Source organism: Mastacembelus armatus, chromosome 7 (assembly GCF_900324485.2).
Source record: "Mastacembelus armatus chromosome 7, fMasArm1.2, whole genome shotgun sequence".
NCBI lineage: Eukaryota > Metazoa > Chordata > Actinopteri > Synbranchiformes > Mastacembelidae > Mastacembelus > Mastacembelus armatus.
In genome coordinates this window covers 15,449,652-15,471,629 of record NC_046639.1, presented here as the reverse complement: position 1 = coordinate 15,471,629, position 21,978 = coordinate 15,449,652, and the positions used below count along the sequence as shown (strand labels likewise).

The following is a 21,978-nucleotide window of genomic DNA, read 5'->3' as shown; positions in this document are numbered from 1 at the left end:
AAGTGTGTGCATTTGTGTGTGTGTGAGTCACTACTGTACTACACTTTAGGGGCCAGGAGCCAGGACCGAGCCTAGCCGAACAGGGCTGAACAAGGCTGGAAAGGGCCGCGGGCCAGCTCCCTGTACACACCACCCACTTCACACCTGTCTCTCTCTCTTTCTCTTTCTCTCTCTCCCTCACACACACACTCACAAACGCGCACACAAACACACACACGCAGCTCATACAGCCGTGCTGCTCAGCACAGGGCTCTCATTGTAGCAGTGACAGGAGGGCGCCCGTTAAGTGGCTCTCTCTTCCTGAGGCCTGTGTGTGTGTTTGTGTGTGTGTGTTTTGTTCCCCCATGTGGTTGTGGGGTGGAGAAGGGCGATGAAGGACCCCTACTGGTAAAGTGGGTAAACTTGCACAGTCTCGACATCTGTGCTCAGAGAGGGAGGGAGGGGGGAGGGAATGGAGAGAGGAGGAGGGTAAGGAGGGAGGAGAGATAGACAGAGAGAGAGGAGGACAGATTGGGAAAGAGGAAAGGAGTGAGAAAGAGAGAGGGAGGGAGAGAGAGAGACAGGGGGGGAGAAGGAGAGAGAGAGCAGAGCCTTGGCAGAGAGCAGTTGAGGGGAAAATGCCTTGCTTTGTGGAGAGAATTCTTCCAGGGCAGGAGGGAGAGGTGAGACAGAGCGCAGAGGGCGGTCTGCTGCCAGGTAAGACTCACACACACACTCCACCCCCCACCCTGCGCGCACACACAGATGAGTTGAGTGCTACCCCGAGGTGAACGGGTCGGCTACTAGTTGCAGTTGGCATGACTCAGGCACGCATGTGTAGTGATGTGGTGGGTGGTGTCAAAGTGTGTGTGTGTGTGTGTGTGTGTGTGTGTGTGTGAGAGAGAGAGAGAGAGAAAGAAAGAGAGAGGAAACTGGGCAGCTGTAATGTTTGTTTTTTGGAAAATATTTGTAGCTTTCATTACAGCTGCCCATTTGCACCCATAATGCACTGAATGTTAGTGGTGTGTTTAATTATTTGTAATGGTGTGATGCTTCCCTCAAAAGTTATTGTTGACTTTTTGTGCTCTGCTTTATAGCACTTCACAGTTCCACTTTTTGTATTTTACAGTTATGTTTATGACATTCAGTGGAGGAAAGTACATTTCATTGAGACACTATAGTGGACAATTCTGAGGTACTTTTAGTTTATGTTCCTTTTATGCTTCTTTTAGCCAGCTACATTTCAGAGAGAAATATTGTTGTTTTTGTCACATTTAGTAACTAGTTGCTAAATAGATTATCTTACAAATAAAAGCTACAATTGGTTTATATAATATGATGAATTGTTATAGATTAAACAAACCCAACAGTATAGAAAGTAGTTTTGAGCACTTAAATATTGTTGGCATGTTAGTGTAATAGGATGTATGTATTATTTATTATGCCAAATAGCCTATTTCAGAGTTTGAAATGCAGGCATAATACACATACACTTTAACATATTTACTTTAAGTGTATTTTTCTGATAATACTTTTGTACTACTGATTTTTTTTGAAAAAACAGTTCAATACAGGACCCTACAACAACTACTTACATGCTGCTTAACTTTAGAGTAGATACTATGCTTTATTATAAAACAATTTTAAGGTTGTTTTAATGATTAAACAGTACGCAAATACAACTTTTTTTTTATTTTAGAAGAAAAAATTATTTCATTGCACTGTTCCACAGGTTAAAAATAGAAGTTCTTAAAAAACACCCAAAATCTCTACACTTTAATGTCAAGTGCAGATGTTTTCCGGTCTGACGTGAGGTAATTTGTGATGTTGGTCGAAATTGATTTGGCTGTTTAGCTACAGATGTTATGATGGAGAGGTTTGTCATCGGAGGGATTTTCCACTCTGGTGAGGTAAACATTGTCTGTTGAAGAAAGGCTAAAGAGTCCTTGTCTCCTTTGTGGAGACACGGTTCTGAGAGGAAATAATCCTCCTTGTGTACAATTAGATTTTCTCCTTTTGGTTAAATAAATACAGTATCTGTGAACACAGATTTACATGCGGCCTGTGGCTGGCTTCCCCTAGTACTACAGCATGGGCCTGGTATTTCTTGTCGGGGCCCACAGGAAAAAAAAGAGCAAAAGAAAAGAAAGACGAGTCACAAGTTGGTCTGCTCAAGCTTCACATTTGCTGTCTATTTGTTTCTATAACAAATGGATCCAGCTTCTTGAGTGAAGGGTGAAGTCAGAATTGAATTTGGCTTGCGTTACCGTGGCGATCTGGCAACCGCTCCTGTATCCCATAGGACTCCTCTGGTTGCTGCGTTCCTGGTGCACGCGTTTGTTATTTAACTAGTGTGTGTGTGTGTGTGTGTGTGTGTGTGTGTGTGTGTGTGTGTGTTCACCGCTGTAATACGTGCATTTTTGCAAGTGTGTATTTGTGTTTGAGTAGTGGGTGGTGGTAGCAGCATTCACGAGAGAGACATTTTACTAAGCAGACATTTCCCCCTCTGTTTTCACTCTGACCTGGTAGGAGATTGATGACTGAATTGTGGAGTACATGTTAACAGTAACTGGTGATTTATGAAGATACTTAGGGTAAGTGAGGCTGCACAGGCTGGAGGGGAAGAAAAAGATATAGCCTTTTAAGTTAATGCAAAAATATAGCCTTTTTAAGTAATAATTGTTATTACTACTGCAGGGGTTTGGAGAGAGGTCTGAGTTGGATGTGCATAAAGAACAATGTGAAGCTTTCCTTTTCCACTGGCGTTACACCTTTCTTTGTTGTTTCTGGCTTTTTAACTTCAACTCTTAACTCCTATCAACATTGCAGTTTTTTTAAAGAAAAAAACATATAAGAAAAAAACAACAGAAATAAAATATAACTATATACATGGAGATTAAGATTCATTTACATAAAAAAAAAACGTTTTTCTTTTTTCCTGGGTAAACCACAGTGGAAAATTTTTCTTGGATGAGCTCTTACACTGCAACAAGTGCACTATGTGTTTTGGCAGCCCTCCTTAGCCAAAGATCCCTCAGAACATCCACATGCAATTTCCCATTCTTTTGCTCATTAAGTCCCTTGATATTAAGCACATGGAGAATCCTCCTCTCTATTCAAATATGAGATTCAGTCCACTTGGTTTTGATCTATAGCATTTTTAAGGAATAAAGCAATTTTAGGGAATACGGAATAGTGCTTCCACTGAAAGAGGGATGGCTTTCATTTTTTTTCAAGGCACCTCTTAGACTGAGTGAAATGTTTCCCCTGTTCGCTCAGGGACGACTTTATTTCTTACCAGGGATTTAACACTCACTCAGTCCCCTCATAAATACAGCGTCCCTCAGCCCTTCGCTAGCCATAACTCATGCACTAACTCTGTAGCTAACTAAACTCATATAGCAGAGCCAACACTTGTTTGTCTTTTTACCTCAGCCTTTCTCTCTCACTCTTCCTCTCTGTCTCTTTTTCTCCTCTCAGCTGATTTATACATGACAGAATCTTCTCTGACTACTGTCTCACCAGGCTCCTGCACTGATATCCTTGGCCCACTCGTGGAGTGGGTTTTAGAAGAAATGTGCATTTGAATATGAGCCAGCCTAATCTCCTTGAGGCTATTTAGAGTGAGCCTAATGCTTCAAGAATGAGTGAGAACAACACAGGAGAAAATGCGGACGTCCCTCTCGGCGTGTCGTAACACAACTCAGGTCTCCAAAGAACGAAGCAAGTCTTTGATTTGCTGATGAAAATCTCTCTGTAAGGCAAAAGACATAAAAATTCCTACTTTCAAGGAACCTGTTGAAGCTCTCAGTATCCTTAGAAGTCTTCTGTGTGGTCTGTTTTTTGTTTTTCTGCATATTGTGGCACCTGCCTTTGGAATTTTTTGTTTTTATCGCATGCTATCATAATGGTACAATACAAATCTGACATCAGCTCATAAACATTTAAGCCATTTTACTTTCGGGAGATGAAAGTGCTCAGGTGGTATATTACAGTATGGTGGGTGCCTTGACTGATCCGGTGCCGATTGGCATTTTGGGAGGAGACGGTCTTTTTGGCGTGGTTCCCGTATTGGTTGCTAACAGCCTGCAGGTACCTTCTGTTCTCTCTGTTCAGCCCCACTGGCCCAGCACTGACAACTCCTCAAGCATCTGAAGACCCTCTGAAGTCAAAATCACCCATTTTGATGTCTCACAGCAGCACCCAGCATTTTGTTGTATTTGCGTCTGAAAACACAGGCACTGCTAGGAGGAATTACCTTCAGCACTTGTTGGTGTTGAATGAGAGAGGAGGGCATCTTTCCTCTTTTTCCCTCGATCTCCCTGCTCCCTTGCTGTCCTTCCTTTCTTTTGATCTCACCATCAAATCTTCCCCAGTTTTTATGAGTGACATTTACCCGAGAGTGGCTTGGGAAATGGCTGGCTGAAGACGACGTTTGAGAAAATGCGCTTGAGCAAGCTATCACCTTTGATAAAGCCTTAGTTCCAGTGGGAAAGGAAGAAGAAAGCCAAAGAGTAAGAGCATTGTTGGTAATGAAAAATGTCATCCAAGAGGGAGCATCTCTCTGATCCCAGCCTGTTAAACCAACACTAGTGTAGTGTAGTACAACAGAAACTGCAGTGGTACATCAAGCTTCTCTCTGTTGCTGTACCACAAACAGTGCTTGACCACTTGAGGGTTGGTCTGAATCTGGGTTATCACACTGTAACTTTATTTTATCCTATATGCACTGCAGTCACACTTAGTCAGTGAGTCACATTGGCCTTGCTGTCAACACTGGCATACCTTCAGCTGTGTCATCAGTTGGCAAAAGGCTGCAAGGCACTTGAGAACACTGCAAAAAGAAAATAAAATAATGGGGAAGTGCAGGGTAGTTGGAGGCACAGAGAGCAAGAAATGTTAGCTTTAGTAATTACTACCTCCATAGAGAAGCAGCGGAGAGGACAGTGAGGAAAGCAAGCGCACGAAGGAGGCCCCGTGTGCAGATAATGAAGGGGTATCATTGTAGCTCTGACAGTGTTAATCTTAGAGTGCTCCACAGTGTATGCGTGTGTGTCTTTATCTAGTTGTGTGTATGCTCTGTGCAGCATATGTATTTACTGCTGGGGTATATGGAGGCCGTGGTACAGTGCAGCAGTGACTCTCACCCTACCAGAGAGACCACCTGACAGCACAGTTTATCCAACCATGTTGACAGTTGCCGCCTCTCACAGCTTCTTGAGGAGAATCCTGAAACTCCACAACCTCTTGTTCATCCTTACAAAACACTGCGATCACCATCAGAACTTGTCTCCTTTGCACAAAAGAGAGGAAGAAAAGAGGAAAGCGTAAAAAGGGGAAGAGCAGTCCAACTTTCTTTGTGCCTGGCTTTTTCTTTTCTTTTTTCTTCTTCCCATTTGAAGTTGTGAGACACTCATTTAAGCCTCATTGCACACCGACACTCAACACGCAAGAAAGTGTTATGAATATGTATCAACACAGCATATGGCAGCAGTAGCGCTGGGACTAGGTGTGTCCAGAAGGTAGAGTGCTGCCGATGCATTATTCTCCATTCAAATTACCACAGTAAGAATGCAGCAGGGAGCTGAGAGGTGTTCACTACTTCTTTAGACGGGGCAGGAGAAGAACCTGGATCATGCAAAACAGCAGGAACGGAAGAGCTGTGATGAGCACAGTAGTAGGCCAGCCGAGTTTCCTTGATTTGGTAGATTTTTTCGGCAGGTTGAAACCCAGCACTCGCTGACACAAGCGTGATTAAAAGTGATATTTCTGACACATTAGGATGCGCACGGGAAGTAACCTCCTCTAAAGCGTTCATTATTAGATGCATGACAGACCTGAATATTTATAAAATAGGTTTTAATAATTAATAGCAGCAATCTGCTCCCGTAATTCATCAGATTTGCACTTCAACAGAGTATCCGTTTTCACTTTAAAATAATAATAAGAGGAATATTAATGTTGCAGAAATGTAAAAGGGGCAGCTGGATAGAGCGCAAATAGGCAAGTGCACCGTGTTCACTTCTGAGACTTTCCTTTAACCTGTCAGTTTTCAAATTAAATTACACTTTAGGCCGTCAACACTGCACCGTTTGAAAACCTTCACTTGTTTGTGCTTGACAATTTAGTGAGTGACTTCTCACAAATGTGGCAAGTCATGAAGATAAAGATGCAGGAAACAAAGTGGGTTTGGTGTAGAATGCAAAAGTAGTTGCTGTGGTTTTATCAAAAGCAAATTTATTTGTTTGAGTCAACTTAGCAGCACTTCCTTTTGTATACTGAGACCCAAAATAGACAGCATTATTTTTTCCTGTAAAGCAGCTTTGCTTGTTTCATCATTTCTCAGTATTTTTCTTTTTTTTCTCTCTCTCTCTTATTGTGAGTGTTGTTTTATCACACCTTCAAATTCAGTCACGGCACATTCCTCTCTATTGAACTCCCAGAAACATGAATGTTCCTGTTTTAGGTCAAAACTGTCACGTTTAGTTCCGCCTCCAGTTCACATTGAACTTTTTGTTAAAGCATGCTGTTTTAGTGCTGTCACTCACACAGTGGTGTATTCCTCACTCTGGATCAGTTTTTCCTAACTGTGTAGAAATGTCAGTGTGTGTCTTAGAGCAAATGATGTGACCTGTAGCCACTAGACAGAGAGGAGCAGAAGGAGAGCACAGAGTACAATGCCCTGCTGTCTACAACCCAGCAAGCAGGTGCACCAACACACGCACTTATTATTGGTTTCAAGTGAATAGTGCACATATCTACACTTCTCCAGCAACACACAGACGCACATACTTTTAAAAATGCTATATATCGCAGTAGCACTGTTGTCAGTTCCATCCTGCTTATCAGAAAAGAAGAAGATAACAAACTAAAATTTTGGCAGGGGAGTCAGAGTCACAGGAGCAAATTCCACAAGCTTGAAGAGTGATTCTGATCACTTCCTCTCTTAGAAGGAAGAATGTAATTGTGCTTTATAAGATGAATAAAACAAATCTTAAAAGTATAGAGTGTGATAATGTGTTATAGTGAGTCATGGGTCATATTTGGAGAGGTAGACAACTTGACCATGACATTTTAACGGGCACCTGTGATTCATTCTACCGCATACAAAGTCCAAAAGAAGTAAAGTCTGTCAGGCAGAGCAAATGTTTTAATGGTAGCCAGGGATCGATGTTGTCAGTGCAGGCATCCTGTCTGGAAATACATGCTTTTCTGGGGTTAATGTCACCTCCACCTTTCTTTTCAAGGAGAGAAAGAGAAGAAAAAGCGCAAAAGCAGGGGAGGGGGAATCAGGTCAACGAGATCTTATCCACACATTCCAAACTAGACAGAATTTAGGGAAATAACCTGAAAAACATTGACTTGCACTCTCATTCACAAGGTCCCCATATCTGAAAAACAAATTTAAACATAACCTTGGAAATCAATTAAGAAGTCCCTGGGAGCTTGAGAAAAAATAAGGGAAAGGGCCACCTTTCTTTTTCCTTTCTCCCCCTCTCTACATGTCTTTTCCTCTCTTCCACTTAACAGGGACTTGGGTCTGTCCATCACAACACTGCCTTGTGTAAGGAAGCTTTGTCAGCGTGGGCTTTATTTAATTTTTTTTAATGGCAGAGTGCCTTATATGCTGTCAAAATGTCTTAAGAGTCTTATTAAAGAAATGCCACAGCTCATTTCCTTGTAATGCAATTCATATGCTGGTGAAAGGGGGCATGTCCAAAGATCTAAACGGCTTTGCTTTTTAGGCTTCACATTATGGGTTATCTGTGAGGGCTTGTCATTGATTGACATTATCTGGCCTGACAGGGCCTCATATCAAGGTTAACCTCATGGACTAAAGTGCCACCCGCACGGACACACAAACCCACTCTCTCGCCCACTCTGGTAGTCAAATAATACATGCTCTCCTCAACTTCCTGTTTAGAGGGGAGCTACATATGGGCACCAGCTTCATCTGTGTGTGTAAGCCAGGTGGAGATTTCCAGTCTTAATTGATAACTAATGGAGCGGCGTGTGCTGAGTTTACCCTGGAGGATTGACACTGTGTGTGTGTGTGTCCTGTGGAGAAATAGAGGGGGTAGGTGATGGTAAGAGGATGAGGATGACTTACTCAGCAGTGTAGCTCCGGATTCTGGTAAATTAAATATGGCCCCAAAGATAATGACATGGAGTGACACACACCAGTCTTGGGGCTCCTGACCTCTTAGGCAAATCAGGTCGTTCACTTTGCTACAGACAAACTTGTGTAACCAGCAGTCACACTATGAGCACCATGCACACACTCACACACATCTCCCTTTCTCCCTCCCAACAAGCCACAAAGGCGAAGAGATATCCCCGTGACCAAAATACAACTGAAGCAGTTAATCTGTACAGATATTAGTTCAAGGGCCCTTGAGAGGTGCACTGCTGAGCCCCTTCTCTCCTGTACTACCCACTGCCTTGCTACTGCTTAACCAGCACAGCAACCATTAGGGAGGGACACAGGGGTCATCTGTTCATTTACTATGATGGTTGGCTTATCAAACTGCACTCCTGGTGTCTAAAAACATTGGAGCTGGGCTTCAAAAAACAAAGCTGCAGGAATGCAGTCTGTGGAGTTGGGACACTGTCAGTGATTGTGTATTTTTAAAAACACTTATAAATTAAGACTTCATCTGGTGCCAGATGTGAGTCCAGATTTGATGTACAATTTTAACAAGTTAGCAGTGTGTCGCATGAATTACCCTAAGCAGCAAACTGAATAAAAGTTGGCTGTTTTGGTACGTGGCTGTCAGAATGGTTCTTGTCACTCACGTCAGACTGTTTTTTGTTTTTTTTCTCCCTTAGACCATTTTAGGCTGCTTGTCCTCCTCTGTTCTGGAAAATACCATAATTACCCTGTTTGTGATGAAGCTGGAGGGCGTATTTGTCCTTAGATTTAAACTTTCCTGCCTGATTGCCCTCAAGTTCAACGTCTTTCCTCTTCCGTCTGCACTTGAAATATACATTGTTTTCTCCAGCCATTGTCTTGTGCAGTCGCTGTGTGTTACTGGGGCCGTTCGTGTCTGCCTTTGTTCTGCAGCATCTTGTTTGTGTTTTGCAGTAGTGTGACGGGAGCGTGGCACTTGGCTGAGGGCTCGTGTTTGATAACAGCCTGTGGACGTATCTGAAGTGAAATAGTCCAAACGGGTCCTTCAAGGTCGGCACCCCCAGAAAAACGGCACACAATGCACAAGGTCACATTCTAGACTAAAAGCAATAAGTGCTTTATTGATAGAAAAAAAAACAACAAGCAGGCAGATGTGCAACCAACTGATTAATAATAAAATAGATTTGTGAGAGAGAGGGACAGAGGGAGGGGAGGGGAGGGGAGGGGAGGGGGTAGCTACTAGAGTTAGACTGTATGTCCATGTGTCTGTGAACTGTATGTGTGTACCTACATGAATGCAAACAATATTCTTTGCAGCAAAATGTTGATTCTGCAGTGGAACCTAAAAAAATCTAATAGAAATCTAGTTGTTAAAAAAGGAACAAAATGTGACATATTTGTGCTGTTGGTTTCCTGGGTACACAGTCTCTCTTCATGCCTGAATCATTTCCTATCATGAGTGCAGTTTGTGTGATCTGTAGAGTACAGTGAGAAAGTACAGTCTAAATGATCACAAACAACTCACTCCTCCTGTTCTGACAGTAATATACGTATCATATATAACTCACCTGTATCGTGTTTTTTATGACAGAGGCAAAAGTCACTGTAGGTTTTTCCATTCAGTTACTTTATTATCAACGTGCCTTTTGTGCTGAACCTACTGTGCTATTATCTTTTTATGAAAATAAGCGGACGGTATTGGAGTCGTCATCTTTTATTTGTTCTTTCTCCTGTTCTATCCTTCCCCCTTTCTCTCTCTTCCCAACCTGGCAAAGCTGCCAAGTGAGTAGAGTTCCAAAATGGATCAGTCAGTGGCAGATTTAGATTTGAAGTGGGGAAAGCCAAGTCCCAATCCCAGCCAAACATGTTTCTTCAGAAAGACTCAGAGGGGCCGCAGGACTGGGAGATTTCCATATGCTCTGCCACCCCTTTGCCCTCAGTGATCACCTATAGTTGTCTTCCCTCCCACCCTTCTTGCTTCTTGGTAGTGTATATTTGCCCCTTTTTTAAATCCCTTCTCTACATGAATTTCTCCTCATATGTGCCCACCCCAAACCCCCATCTATCAACTAGTTGGCAATGGCATTGTTTTTAATCATCAGAACCTCAAAATTATTATTATCGCTTCTGATGCGGCAATTAAAACTTCAGGTCAGAGGCACAACGAGCGGTGATCAGCAGCCGAGCTGAGAAGTTTTAATTAGACGATCAGAACCATTAATGCACAAAAAAAAGGTGTGCGCTGGGAAATTAACGGGAACGTCTTAATCAGGGTTAGCGACTCCGAAGAGGAGTCAAGTGAACAGAGAGCAAAAAACAAATCATTTCCGCACCACTGGGACAAAACTCAATTAAATATGCATGCGGAAAAATGGAAATTTCTCAGCATCGGCTGCACCGACTGTTGGAAAACTGTAGCAAAATCTCACAGCGGGGTCGGTGACCTGCTTATTGTTATTCTTGTGTAATAAAAATGAGAGAGGGGCCAGATGCTGAGGTCTGGGTGTCGTGGCGTAGTTGTCCATCAGTGGCTTTCCGCTTGACTTCTTTGCGACTGCCGCAACCTCTCTACCATGCAGGGTTAGAGAAGAGGAAAATATTCTCTTTCTGCAAGCCGTAAATTCAGAAAGATAAAAACATGGTAATTTTCAAGTGTGTCTGTGTATGTTTGCCTGTGTGGCTCAGTGATTTCCCTGAAACACACATGCACGCATTCCCGCTCATACATACATCTCCCTTGAGAGCCAGAGACACAAAAGGTTCATAGAGCTACACATACTGGGAGCTGCAGCCTTGTCGATTAATCTGCCAAAGGTTCATAAAGTTATAACTGGGCTCTTTTAAAGAGCTGCATATTGTAAAATAATCCTGAGCTGTACAGACATAACCCAGACCCTGTTTGTATTAATTAACTCCTGATATTGTTGGGGGGTTTGTCGTTGTGTCAGTCATGTTGGAACTCAGCAGGAATCTACAACAAGCCCCGTACTTGTGTTTGATTAGGTGAAGAGATAAGCTTCAGTTTAAACAAGTAATATCTACCTCTCTTATAGGCAGACCCTCCTGTGTGCTTGCTCTATACAAACTGACAACACTGCAGGGAGTCAGCATGTTTATGGTGCAGCACTGTCATTTGAATGAACAATAAAATCAAATTATTCTGTTTTCTGTATGTTCTATGTGTGACATTGGGACATAAGCTGTCCTGACTTGTGTGTCAGAAAGCGGTAAAGGCATGACCCTACCATTCACAACCATTGTTAACTCCCACATCCTTTACCCGTAGCTGCTTTGATTACAGTCTGTGCACGTTCACACAAATAATGCACTTCCAACAGCGTTATTAGGATTTGAAACACCACTTGATTGGGCATGATATCATTCTGGCACACAAACAGAGACTCTGCATCAAAAACCAACAAGACCTGTGGGGTTTGGAGCTGGGGAAGAGTAAGTTTGTCTGTGCGGCGGGCTAGACTTCAACACAAGCTGTGTCATCCAGCACTGACAAGAAACAGGGCCTGAAAGAACTTTGATGCACTTATTTATGACTGAAGATGAAAAAGAACCTGACCTAGTCCAAATGTATTCAAAATAGTTTCTTGACTTTTTCCTCTGTATTTCGCCTTATACAGACAGTAAATGGCACTCCTTTGTGGCCCTGCACTGTTTCTAGTAAAAATAGTGTCACAGTTAATATAAGCAGTTGGAAAAATTAGTTTCAGCTGGTGTGTTCAAACCTGACTATTTTTTTTTTTTTCAAACTCCCGGTGCTTACTGAGGTGTCTCCTCCTTGACAATTAGCACACCAGGCTAAAACAGACTGTAAATAATGTCCAATGCATGTGACAGTGTTGTTTTTCTTTCTGATATTCATTAATAAGGCAGAGTGCTTACTGGACTCTCGCAGAGGTGGGGGAGCTGGTCCCAGAGGGAAAAGTTGTTCTTTCATGTAGGTCCCCACAGATTTTATCTTGTTGTATGCTATCATGCACACAAACGACTTGAGGTAAACAGCTTTGTGTTACCATAGCAATTCCTTTTGTAAGCAAAGGCAAAAAGCTGCTGTGGACAGAAACCCTCAGCATAAATAATGGTTTAGACAGCTTCCATAAACCATCGAACCATAGCATGTTCCTCCTCAAGGGAAGCTCACAATATTAAATTTGTTTTAAAGCACACCCTACCTTTTAAAAAGAAAACACTGAAAATGTCTGATAATTGAGTTAGAGGCCTGCGTAGATAACACTTGTTCTTCTACTTACTCTCCTTAGTGTTAACAGAAAATCATACATTAATAGGCACTAATGGAAAGAATCAACTATGTGTAGGGGTCATTTCCTACAAGGAGCTTGAGATTGCAATGCAAAGGAAATCGGTAGTTAAAGCATGAAATATTGAGGACAGTAAACAGAAAAAATGACCTCCACTGCAACACCCAAATGACCTCAATTTTCCTTTGGAGACTATTTCTGAAAAAAAAGTTTAAATTTATGTCTTCCACTTCCTAATAGTTTTTCCAGCTCATTTTTTTTTTTAAATTGCTGTCTTCTAAGAGGTGACCTTTTCACCCCTGCCTACAATTGTCTAACTCTAAATTGTGGAGTAATGTGCTGCTGATATACAGCCCTTTAAAACTACATAATTCCTGCAGTCATTGTTTCAGAGAGGAAGCCCGCAATGTAAATACAGTAACTGAGAAAGCATGTGTGGGGAGCAGGGGTTGTATTGTATGGCATCAGGGTGATCTGTAAACTTCTTCAAATTGTATATCCTCTAATGATTCCACAGCTTTGCAAAAGAAAATGAAAACAGGATTTTATGTTGCACCAATGTGATTTACATAATGCTGGCAATGGCTCACACATGATTGTGCTTGGCTTTATGGCTGAGGGAAAATGAAGAGGCTGGTACTCATTGTTATAGAAAGTGAATTGAGTCTTTAAGGTAGAACTTTGTTACCTCAGATATCACAATTTTTCTCAGCTGAAATGGTGCGTGTGTGTAGCTTAGTATAGTGTATTAACCACAGCACGGCTGAGTTAAGATTCAATGCAACTTCACACAAGAAAAAATATCTCTGCTGTGGCATGGTATTTACTGTTTTCACAGAGTCTTAATGGCCAAAGCTTTACATACAGTACTCATGAATAAGAAACAGAATACAAGTTAACACACTTGTCTGAACCCTGATGATTCCATGACTGTTTCTTTTTTTTTAATCATAAATACTGTGTTACTCACGGTCACCTCCTCCTTACTTTTTAAAAGTTATTTACTGCTTGATAAAGATCTGGCCTTGATTTTGGGTCTGGAAAATGCTGTTGGAAGGTGAACCTTGGTGGCTCTGGAAATAAAGTGAAAGGTAACAGAGTGCAGTTTCTGCCCTAAAAAGGCAGCTCTGGATATGGAATGCCACAGGCAGCTGTTCCTGCCTCATCACAGGACATGTTATAAAGATAGCCCCACTTGGGTTGAAATAATGCCACCCATTCCTGCCCCAAAGCACACTCTATCATGCTCTATTGTTCAGGGAGGCCACGCTGGGGAAAACATGTTGAGGTTGTGTAGTATGACTTGTTAAGCAAAGATATGTAAAACACAGGAACTATTTTTTTTTTTTTTGCATTGATGTTTCTGTGTTGTCACACTCTTGGATAGACCTATCAGTAAAAAACGATTGCAAAAGAGCTTATCTACATTATGTATTATTTTCGCTCTAATAAAGTGAAAGCAGCAGCCTCTACAGTAACAGTTATTGAGTGTAATCCCACTGAATTGCCAACCTGAGAAAACAGCTCCAAAAAGCCCCAAAGTGCTCAGCATTTTCACTCTACATCCTGACAGCTTTAATGCTATGCAGCCCCCCACTCAGTGGCAGGACCATAGCCTCTTGAGGTGAGAGTGAAGATAACATTTCAGTGTGTCTATAGCCCTGTCATGTGAAGGATTATGTAGCTGTGTATTTGCTGCTTGTAGTACCGTAGGGGGTCTGATACCTATCTGCCTGTGGTTTCAGCTGCCTGTGCTTTTTTTTTTTTTTTCTCCTTTTTTTTCCACCACTGTTATACTCTGAGCTGACCGAAGAGGTGTGACTTAGAAAGATATGTTCAGTATCTCTGTCTGTCCTTCTAGTGCTGTTATTGCTAAGTGCTTTTGGATGTTATTAATAGCAGCAGTCACTGTTGTTCTCTGTCAGTTTGTTTTTCCATTGTGATGTTTAAAATCAGAAGTTACTGACATGTAAAAGCTCACTGAAATTTGTTTCTAGTGATACTGAAAGCAGGCATGGCACTCAATTGGAGGGAGTTATAGCTCTTAAGTTGGTGCATAAAGTAGATAGCTGTGATACTGATGAACTTTAACTAATCTTATGGGGGTTTTTTTTGTTGTTGTTCTTGTTTCCATCAGCTGAAAGGAGTTTATGCACTGAAACGACCTCAGGAAAATCCAAGATGGCCGCCAAAAGGAAAGGTGGCCTAAAACTCAATGCTATCTGTGCCAAGCTGAGCCGCCAGGTGGTGTTTGACAGCAGTTCCCAGAATGCAGAGGGAGACCAGAGTGTAGCAGAAAACAGTGAGCGTGGCAGTTCCCACTACGACGACAATGAGACCTTCTCTGAGAGCTTGAGCCTAACTCAAAGCCTAGAAGAGGACCAGAGAAGACGTGAGGCCATTGAGAAGTGGGTCAACGGTGAGTATGGTGATGAACCGCTAGCTCCTGAGGATGAACAAGAGCATGAACTTAAAGGTAGCAAAGATGAGGATGGCCCTCCTGAGGGCGTGTACATGGTACAGCCCAAAGGCTGTAGCGATGAGGAAGACAATGCAGAGGAGGCCGAACCAATGGCCGGGTCTCAGGATGGCAGTTACAACGACAGCAAAGAAGTCGAAGACAGGCCTTCAAAAGACAACACCTACATGCCGCCAAGCGAGACTCAGAGTCGCCAAGCACCTTTCTCCTCTCCAGGTACATATTGACTCTCTGTCCTCCCTGTGATATTCCTGCCATACTCTTGATTTATACTTGACCCTTTTAATACATCTTAAACCAACACTACCTTTGCCCTTCAAAAGATTCCACTCCATAGTGTTAAGGGCCAAAGGCTTAGATAAAGTGTGGGTGACATTGCCACATCCACATAAGATTAAGTGTGCCCATTATTGGAAAGAGATGCTCTAGAGTTACATTATGAATAGCCAGTGACATTATTACCCTAAAGACAGATTCAACTGGCGGGGCAGGGGGAAAACAAGAACTTGTTAGGGTCTAACTGTAAGAAGAAATTCATAAATGGAGTAAGCTGGAGTAGGCCATTTATGCACTCACCCAGCAGCTGTGGGTCAAGAGCGCATGGCAGGGCCAGGCTAAGCTTCATATTACACCCAGGATTACATATTGCATCTTTGATTTTTCCCTAAGCTCACTAAATTTAGCCCCTGCTTCAAGCTCCTCTATTGCATGGAGTTGCAGTCTGCCCTGGAGGAGTTTTAAGTTTTTTTTGCAAAGTTGTCAAATCCAAGAGGTCAGTTGTCAAATAAAATCCAAAAGAGGATAGTTATATTAAGTGCCATATCAAGGATGTTATTATCTTCCCACAAACAACAGGGCCTTCATGTATTTATAGTGAGCAGACAATTAATACTATGTGCTCTAGTAAATGACTCATAACAACCCCTGTTTAATTGTGACATGATGTTCCCTCAGTATAATTCAGTGATTATCAAATAGATAAAGCTGGTAGAGACTTCCAAGAGTCATTCTGAAGTAGCAAGAGCACATGTTAACAGCACAAACAGTCTTTTAACAAAGTACGGTTTACAGCTAAATATTTTTGTGACCCTTGAAACTAGACATGTGCACACTACAGCAGACAGTGGCCTTTGTATAGCAGAAGTTAAAACACTGAGCTGTAAAAAGGAGAAAAACAACATAGCTCGTTTATATGAATAGATAAAGCCTGTTTCTCAGACACCCAGAGAGAGAAAAAAAAAAAACAGCAATTTGCAGGTGAGACCGGTTGTTGCGGTACAAAAACAAGTTTTGTTTTATGCTTGCTCACCTCAGTTTAACAGTTTTTTAGTCTTTCATCTAGGTTTAGGTATCTGTCTCAGCGTCATGCACACATGCTCTTTTTTGTCTTCATTTCTTTCTGCTTTCACTAACTGTACAGCTGTACCTCTGGCCACACAGAACTGGGGGCAAGAGATTCTCAGAAAATGAAGCAGGTTTCATTTCAGAAGCAAATGAAAAAGGCTTTGTGGTTTTAATTAGTCATTTTGTCTGTATTTCATGGCCATAAAAGCATGTCTGTAAATATGTATTACTGCTGTGTAGCAGGCCTACACCTTTCCCTCCACTAGTTCCCTTACTACTTTATAGCTCACAACAAAGCTGGAGTGTTTGAAGATTGTGGGGAGAACATACTGCATCAGTTGCAGATCTTGTCTTTAGAGTATTTTTTTTTTCCAGAGTTGCTCTTTGTTGATTGTAACTAGGGCATCTATATTGCCATGTTTCTGCTCAGCTCACAATTAAAACATTTTTTTTCCCCCCTCTCTCTATCTTGCCGCTGTCTTTCAAAGGCTGATGCAGAGTGCACATAATTATGCATATAAACATAGTGGCTTAATTATCTCTCACAACATCAGTGACAATGTAATTAACAAACATTGCAAGATCAATGAGAGAAACTGCGACCTTCAAAACATTTAACTCCTCACATTGAGGCATCGTGCGGATTTCCTATCAGTGCAAAACCCCAGAATACTTTTCCTAGATAATTTAGATGTCACATTAGAGCCCTCATAAGCCAGTCAGTGGAAAAACCAATGAATAAAAACTATGAAAGCAATGACAGTTCATAGCGATGGATCAAACAGCTTGACCATGACTTCTATTTGCAATTCTGGGTTCACTGTAAAAGGTTGTTGTTCATTTCAAGCTATTTCAAAGCCCTCTCTGTTTACTGTCTGTTAATTAACTTACCAAACAGGGGAAGGAAGTTTGAAGCACCATACAGTTTTGTCAAATTAATTCAAACAAATGCACACAATAGAATTTGTTCAAACCAGCTCTTTATTAGGATACCACTGTCCATTTAAACAAAACACACTTAAACTAATTCACTAACATGAACACAAATTACTTACATTTTATTTAAATTATTGTATTATAGAATCCCACTAAACTCTCCCAGTGAATTCCTTTGAAAACACTGCAGATTGTTAAAATAATTGTTTAACCAAATGGTTTACATTCTTCATATGCGGTTTAAAACGAACACTATGAACAGGGTATTCAAACTCCAGATTAGTCCATATATAGCCACCAGCCTGCACCTTTATCGTCAGCGACACCTCTGCCTCTCAGTCCATGAGCAAAGAGGTTATGCCACACTGATGGCCATGTTTGGTCAGCCAAAAGGAGATATAATGCCCATCTGTTGTCATATCTGGGAGGGAAAATGTGGCCTAATTGCCTCAAATATAGACAAGGCAGATCTGTGTCATGTGTTGGATTCTGCTTGACTGAAGTGTCAAGATTACAAACCACTTCTTTGTAGATTTCGCAGTGGCACCAGAGAGAGTGGAGAGTTGTGCTAGGAAAAAGGAGAGAATTGGTAATAAGTAAAAGAAAAAGATACATTTAATTATTAATTATTTATAGATTATGCCATATGTTGATGTGGGTGGTATAATTACTAGTGGGGCCAATCTTGCCTTAATCCATACACCAAATATACTGCAGGTTTTCTACCTGGTGTCACATGATATCATTAAGAGGCAGCCCGATACAGCTTGAGCAGAAAACTCATTTACATGGTGTTTTAGAAAGGTTATCTCCTCCTCGTCCCAGTCATAATCCGTTCAAGTCCAATCATTTGCCTTTCATTGATAGCATGCCTCATGGCTCTGGTGATGAATAAAGAGAGTTTGCTAATTTTTTGGAGAAGGTGATGATAATACCCTAAGCAAATAGAATATGAAAAAGGGGATGTCCATACTCCCGTGATAGAAACCACAGTCTCTGCAATAATTAGCAATTGACTGCCACTAAAATGATAGATCCTTTCTTTAATTTGGTACCTACTCTACAACAACTCTCAGCAACCCTGACGCTATTCACAGAAACAACTGTGATAATGTTTATATTAGTGATTGTTACATTTTTATATTAGTGATTTTTTTTTGTTTGTTTTCATTTGAAAAATTGAAATAAATGAAATATTATCTGATGATTTTATTCTAGTTGGGTTTTTAAATATTTTTCCTTACTCAGTAAAGTGTAGTTTCATTTTCTGAGTCTCGGTGCTTTACATGGGTCTGTCTGAACTCTAACTATATATATAATTACAGTAGCAGTAAAATCCAACTGAGCACTAATGTTATCAACTCTTAAAGAAAATGAGAAAAATGACATTTTAAGTAAAGACATATTTTGAATGCTCCTTATGCCATCTACTCTTATCAATTTACCAGCTTCAGGAAAAACAAATATTTAGGTATAGGATAGGATAAATTGTTTTGGACCGCAGAATAAATACTTATGTATGTACAGTATTTCACACTGTGGTTTCAGTACATGTGAAAACATGGTAGATTTGATAAAATGATCTATGGCAAACATGCAGGTATTTCCTGCCTGATCCATTTGTCTTTAATTTTTCATGACCTTTCGATCCACCAGATACTCTTTCATACTGATCCACCATGTGGAGGAGCAACCCCAATGCAGTGAATGGAAATTTGGGGATTATTTTACATGCTGTTCAGGAGATGTGAAAACCAGGCCACAGCGAGTAATTTAGCGATAACAGAGAAATCTGAGACGAGCAGAAATATTTGTGTAGTAAATACCCAGCTGGTAGGTGGCATTACCTCTTGCTAGCTCATGTGTACTCTGGTGATGAAAAATCAGTATTTTTTAAAAAGGTTTTGGCTCCTGCGCTTGCAACCCTGCCAAAGGTTTTAAATGACTCAGGTGAAATTGTCATGTGTTGCATTACTAGCATGTTTATGTTCTGGTACCGTGCCTAACAGGCAGGTTCAACAGGAGATATTTCGAATTGAGCTGGATCAAAAGACACAACTAGTGGGTCCTTCTTATCCCCTTGTCCCTTCACTGCTTTCAGCCCAAATCTTCTTCCATTTTCCCCTCTCTGACCCCTTGCACTAACCTGGATGAAAGTTAATGGGCCAGAATTAATTTCCACATAATGCAATTAAACTATACATTGACTGTCTATGTCCTTGGGGAAGTTGCCCAATTTAATGGACTCTTAAAATGAAAGTGGTGTTTCAGCTCACAAATGTGTAAAAAGGGGAAAGGAATCATTCTGTTCACTTTTGAAGGTGACACAAAAATCATATTATTTTAAAATACTGTATACCCATATTCATAGAGGATTTTATGAAATGCACTTAACATGCTATAATTATGCTGCAGATCATAGTTAGAATTCTGTCAATTTAACATTCAGCATCAGTAATGTAAAAATTTACAGTTCAATGCACTAATAGTGGTACTTTATTTTTAAAAAGCTGAACAGATATTTTTCATTTTTATATAATTTATATTTTGTACATTTTATTTTTTTTCTGAAATGTGTACACATATTGTGGTTATGTCAGTCTAATTGTATATGTAAGTATTTGAAATATTGCACTTAATAGAAAGTCATAAACAGTTTGTTTATTCGATGTGTCTTTTGATAGTCACCCACAAATTTTGCAGAACTGACTTACAGTATAGTGCAACCAAAACAGGAAGAGCATTGCCTCAGACTGCTAGTTTGTAGACACATAAATACAGAGCTGGTGTAGCTTGCAGTGGAGAACCACTTTTCCTGTTGTTAAATTTACTACAGTTCTGAAATAACAAGGATAATGGCATCACATCAATTATAAACCTGCACTGTTTAGAAAAATAGATACACTATAATGTAGTTGATGTAGTTCTATTAAATTAGCAGTCTTCCATTCTCACAGTGTAGCAGCTTGTTTGGCAAAATGGTGAGGTGAGATAGCATTTCATTAATTGGGTCAACAAAATATATTCTACACTTGTAACACAGAGCTACTTTGCAAGATTAATCGATTTGTAACTAATGTATTTGATGCCAAACAAAACAATAAATTGTCAAACACAGACTCTCCACTTCAGCTACAAAGCACAGCACCAGTGAAACACTTGTCGAGCAACCATCAGTCACCACCATTTGGGAGACTGATTCTGTGACCTGAGTTTGGCTACTGATTAAGTTGTCTTGAACAATTGGTTAAATCTCACTAATCAAAGGAAACAACATAATAGTATTTGGATATGCTATTTTAGCGACTAAGGGCATTGCCTAGTAGTGTTTAAAGTAATTAAGTTTTAGTCTTTACTTTTTTTAAAAGGGCAAATCTGAATGCCATTGTGAAAATTACACATCTTATTAATGGAGTGTTTTCTCTTTTCTCTGTGCAGGAGAAGCATCTGCCCTGCGAGACTATGCAGCGAACACCATGAATGAGTTTTTGGGAATGTTCGGTTATGATGACCAGCAGGTAAGGGATGAGCTGACCAAGAAGATCAGCTTTGAGAAGCTCAAAGCCACTACCTCAGACCCATCATCCCACAGTAGTGAGGAGGCCTTACGGCGTGCCCGCTTCTCCAAGTACGAAGAGTACATTCGCAAGCTAAAAGCCGGAGAGACCCTACCATGGCCAATCCATGCTTCCCCACCCAAACCAGATGACCTCAACTCAAAACTGGCTGAGGCACAGATCTACCCCTCGAGCCTGGACCACAAACAGCCAGGAGGACCTCAACTGGGCACATCTCAGCCATCCAACCCCTCTCACATGCAGAACATAGCATCCCGAGCCTCCAAGTATGATTTCTTTATTCAGAAACTGAAGATGGGTGAGAGTCTACAGCAGCAGAACGGTAATGCTTATAAACGACCCTCCAAGTATGACCTGGAGAATGTTAAGTTTCTGCATCTCTTCAAGCCTGGGGAGGGCAACCCTGACATGGGCGGTGCCATTGCCTTTAAAACTGGAAAAGTGGGCCGCCCTTCGAAGTATGACATCAGAACAATTCAGAAGCTGATGCCAGGAAATCCTGAAACCTCACTGATGCCCAGTGTCCTTGCTACAGCACCAGGAAACCCAGGAGCTCCTGGTGTCCCCACTGCAGGTGCTACTGGGGCCAGTATTGCTCCAGGACTGACAATGGACCAGACAGGACACATAGGTTTCAATACCCCTGACTACCTAAAGTCCAGCTTTTCCAAGACTGACTCCATCACCACAGGCACTGTGTCCTCTGTTAAGTAAGTCTGCTCAAAAAACACAATGCTTTTCTTAAAATACAAATTTTTAAATAAAGAAAAATTCTAAATTTAGTAGGTATCCCGATTAAAGGTAAAAATGAAGTAGTTCAATGTCTGTTAAATTCGCTGCTGGAAATTCTGTGTAGCTGAAACTTAACATGGCTGAAACAGATGTTTGACAAGGGAATTAAGGGAAAAAATAATTTTGTACATTGTAGAACTTACAGAACTTGATTGGCATGAAATTGCTGACCATAATATCGTGTGACATTCTGAATTTGTTTTTTGAACATGAACTATGTGTATCTGTTATAAATCTATATTATATTATGTATGTATATCATAAATCACATTAAAATTCCAATTTAGTTCACTAAAGTTTACAAGAGGATTGAAAACATTCCAGGCTCAGAGGTCGGTCTTCTTCACACTTATAGTCTCTCAGTGGAACACCTTAGAGCTAATGTGAAGCTCACATACACTTAACTACTACTGTGAGTCAGTTAGCCTAACGCAAAGGTAATTGCTACCTCCACAGCAGCCAACA

The 21,978-nt window shown here is 41.0% G+C and overlaps 1 protein-coding gene across 5 annotated transcripts in view; it reads left to right on the top strand.

Moving 5' to 3' along the window:
• casz1 (castor zinc finger 1) overlaps positions 1–21,978 on the top strand; it is a 75,064-nt gene that overhangs the window by 27,893 nt on the left and 25,193 nt on the right. For 4 of the 5 annotated variants that reach the window (XM_026331669.1, XM_026331666.1, XM_026331668.1 and 1 more), the window contains exons 1-3: positions 564–696; positions 14,522–15,079; positions 20,582–21,431. In XM_026331669.1, the coding sequence (XP_026187454.1) occupies positions 618–696; positions 14,522–15,079; positions 20,582–21,431 (1,487 nt within the window). In that variant the 5' untranslated portion in view covers positions 564–617. Of the gene's footprint in view, positions 1–563; positions 697–14,521; positions 15,080–20,581; positions 21,432–21,978 lie in introns of those variants that run through there. The other variant, XM_026331667.1, reaches the window with a different exon arrangement.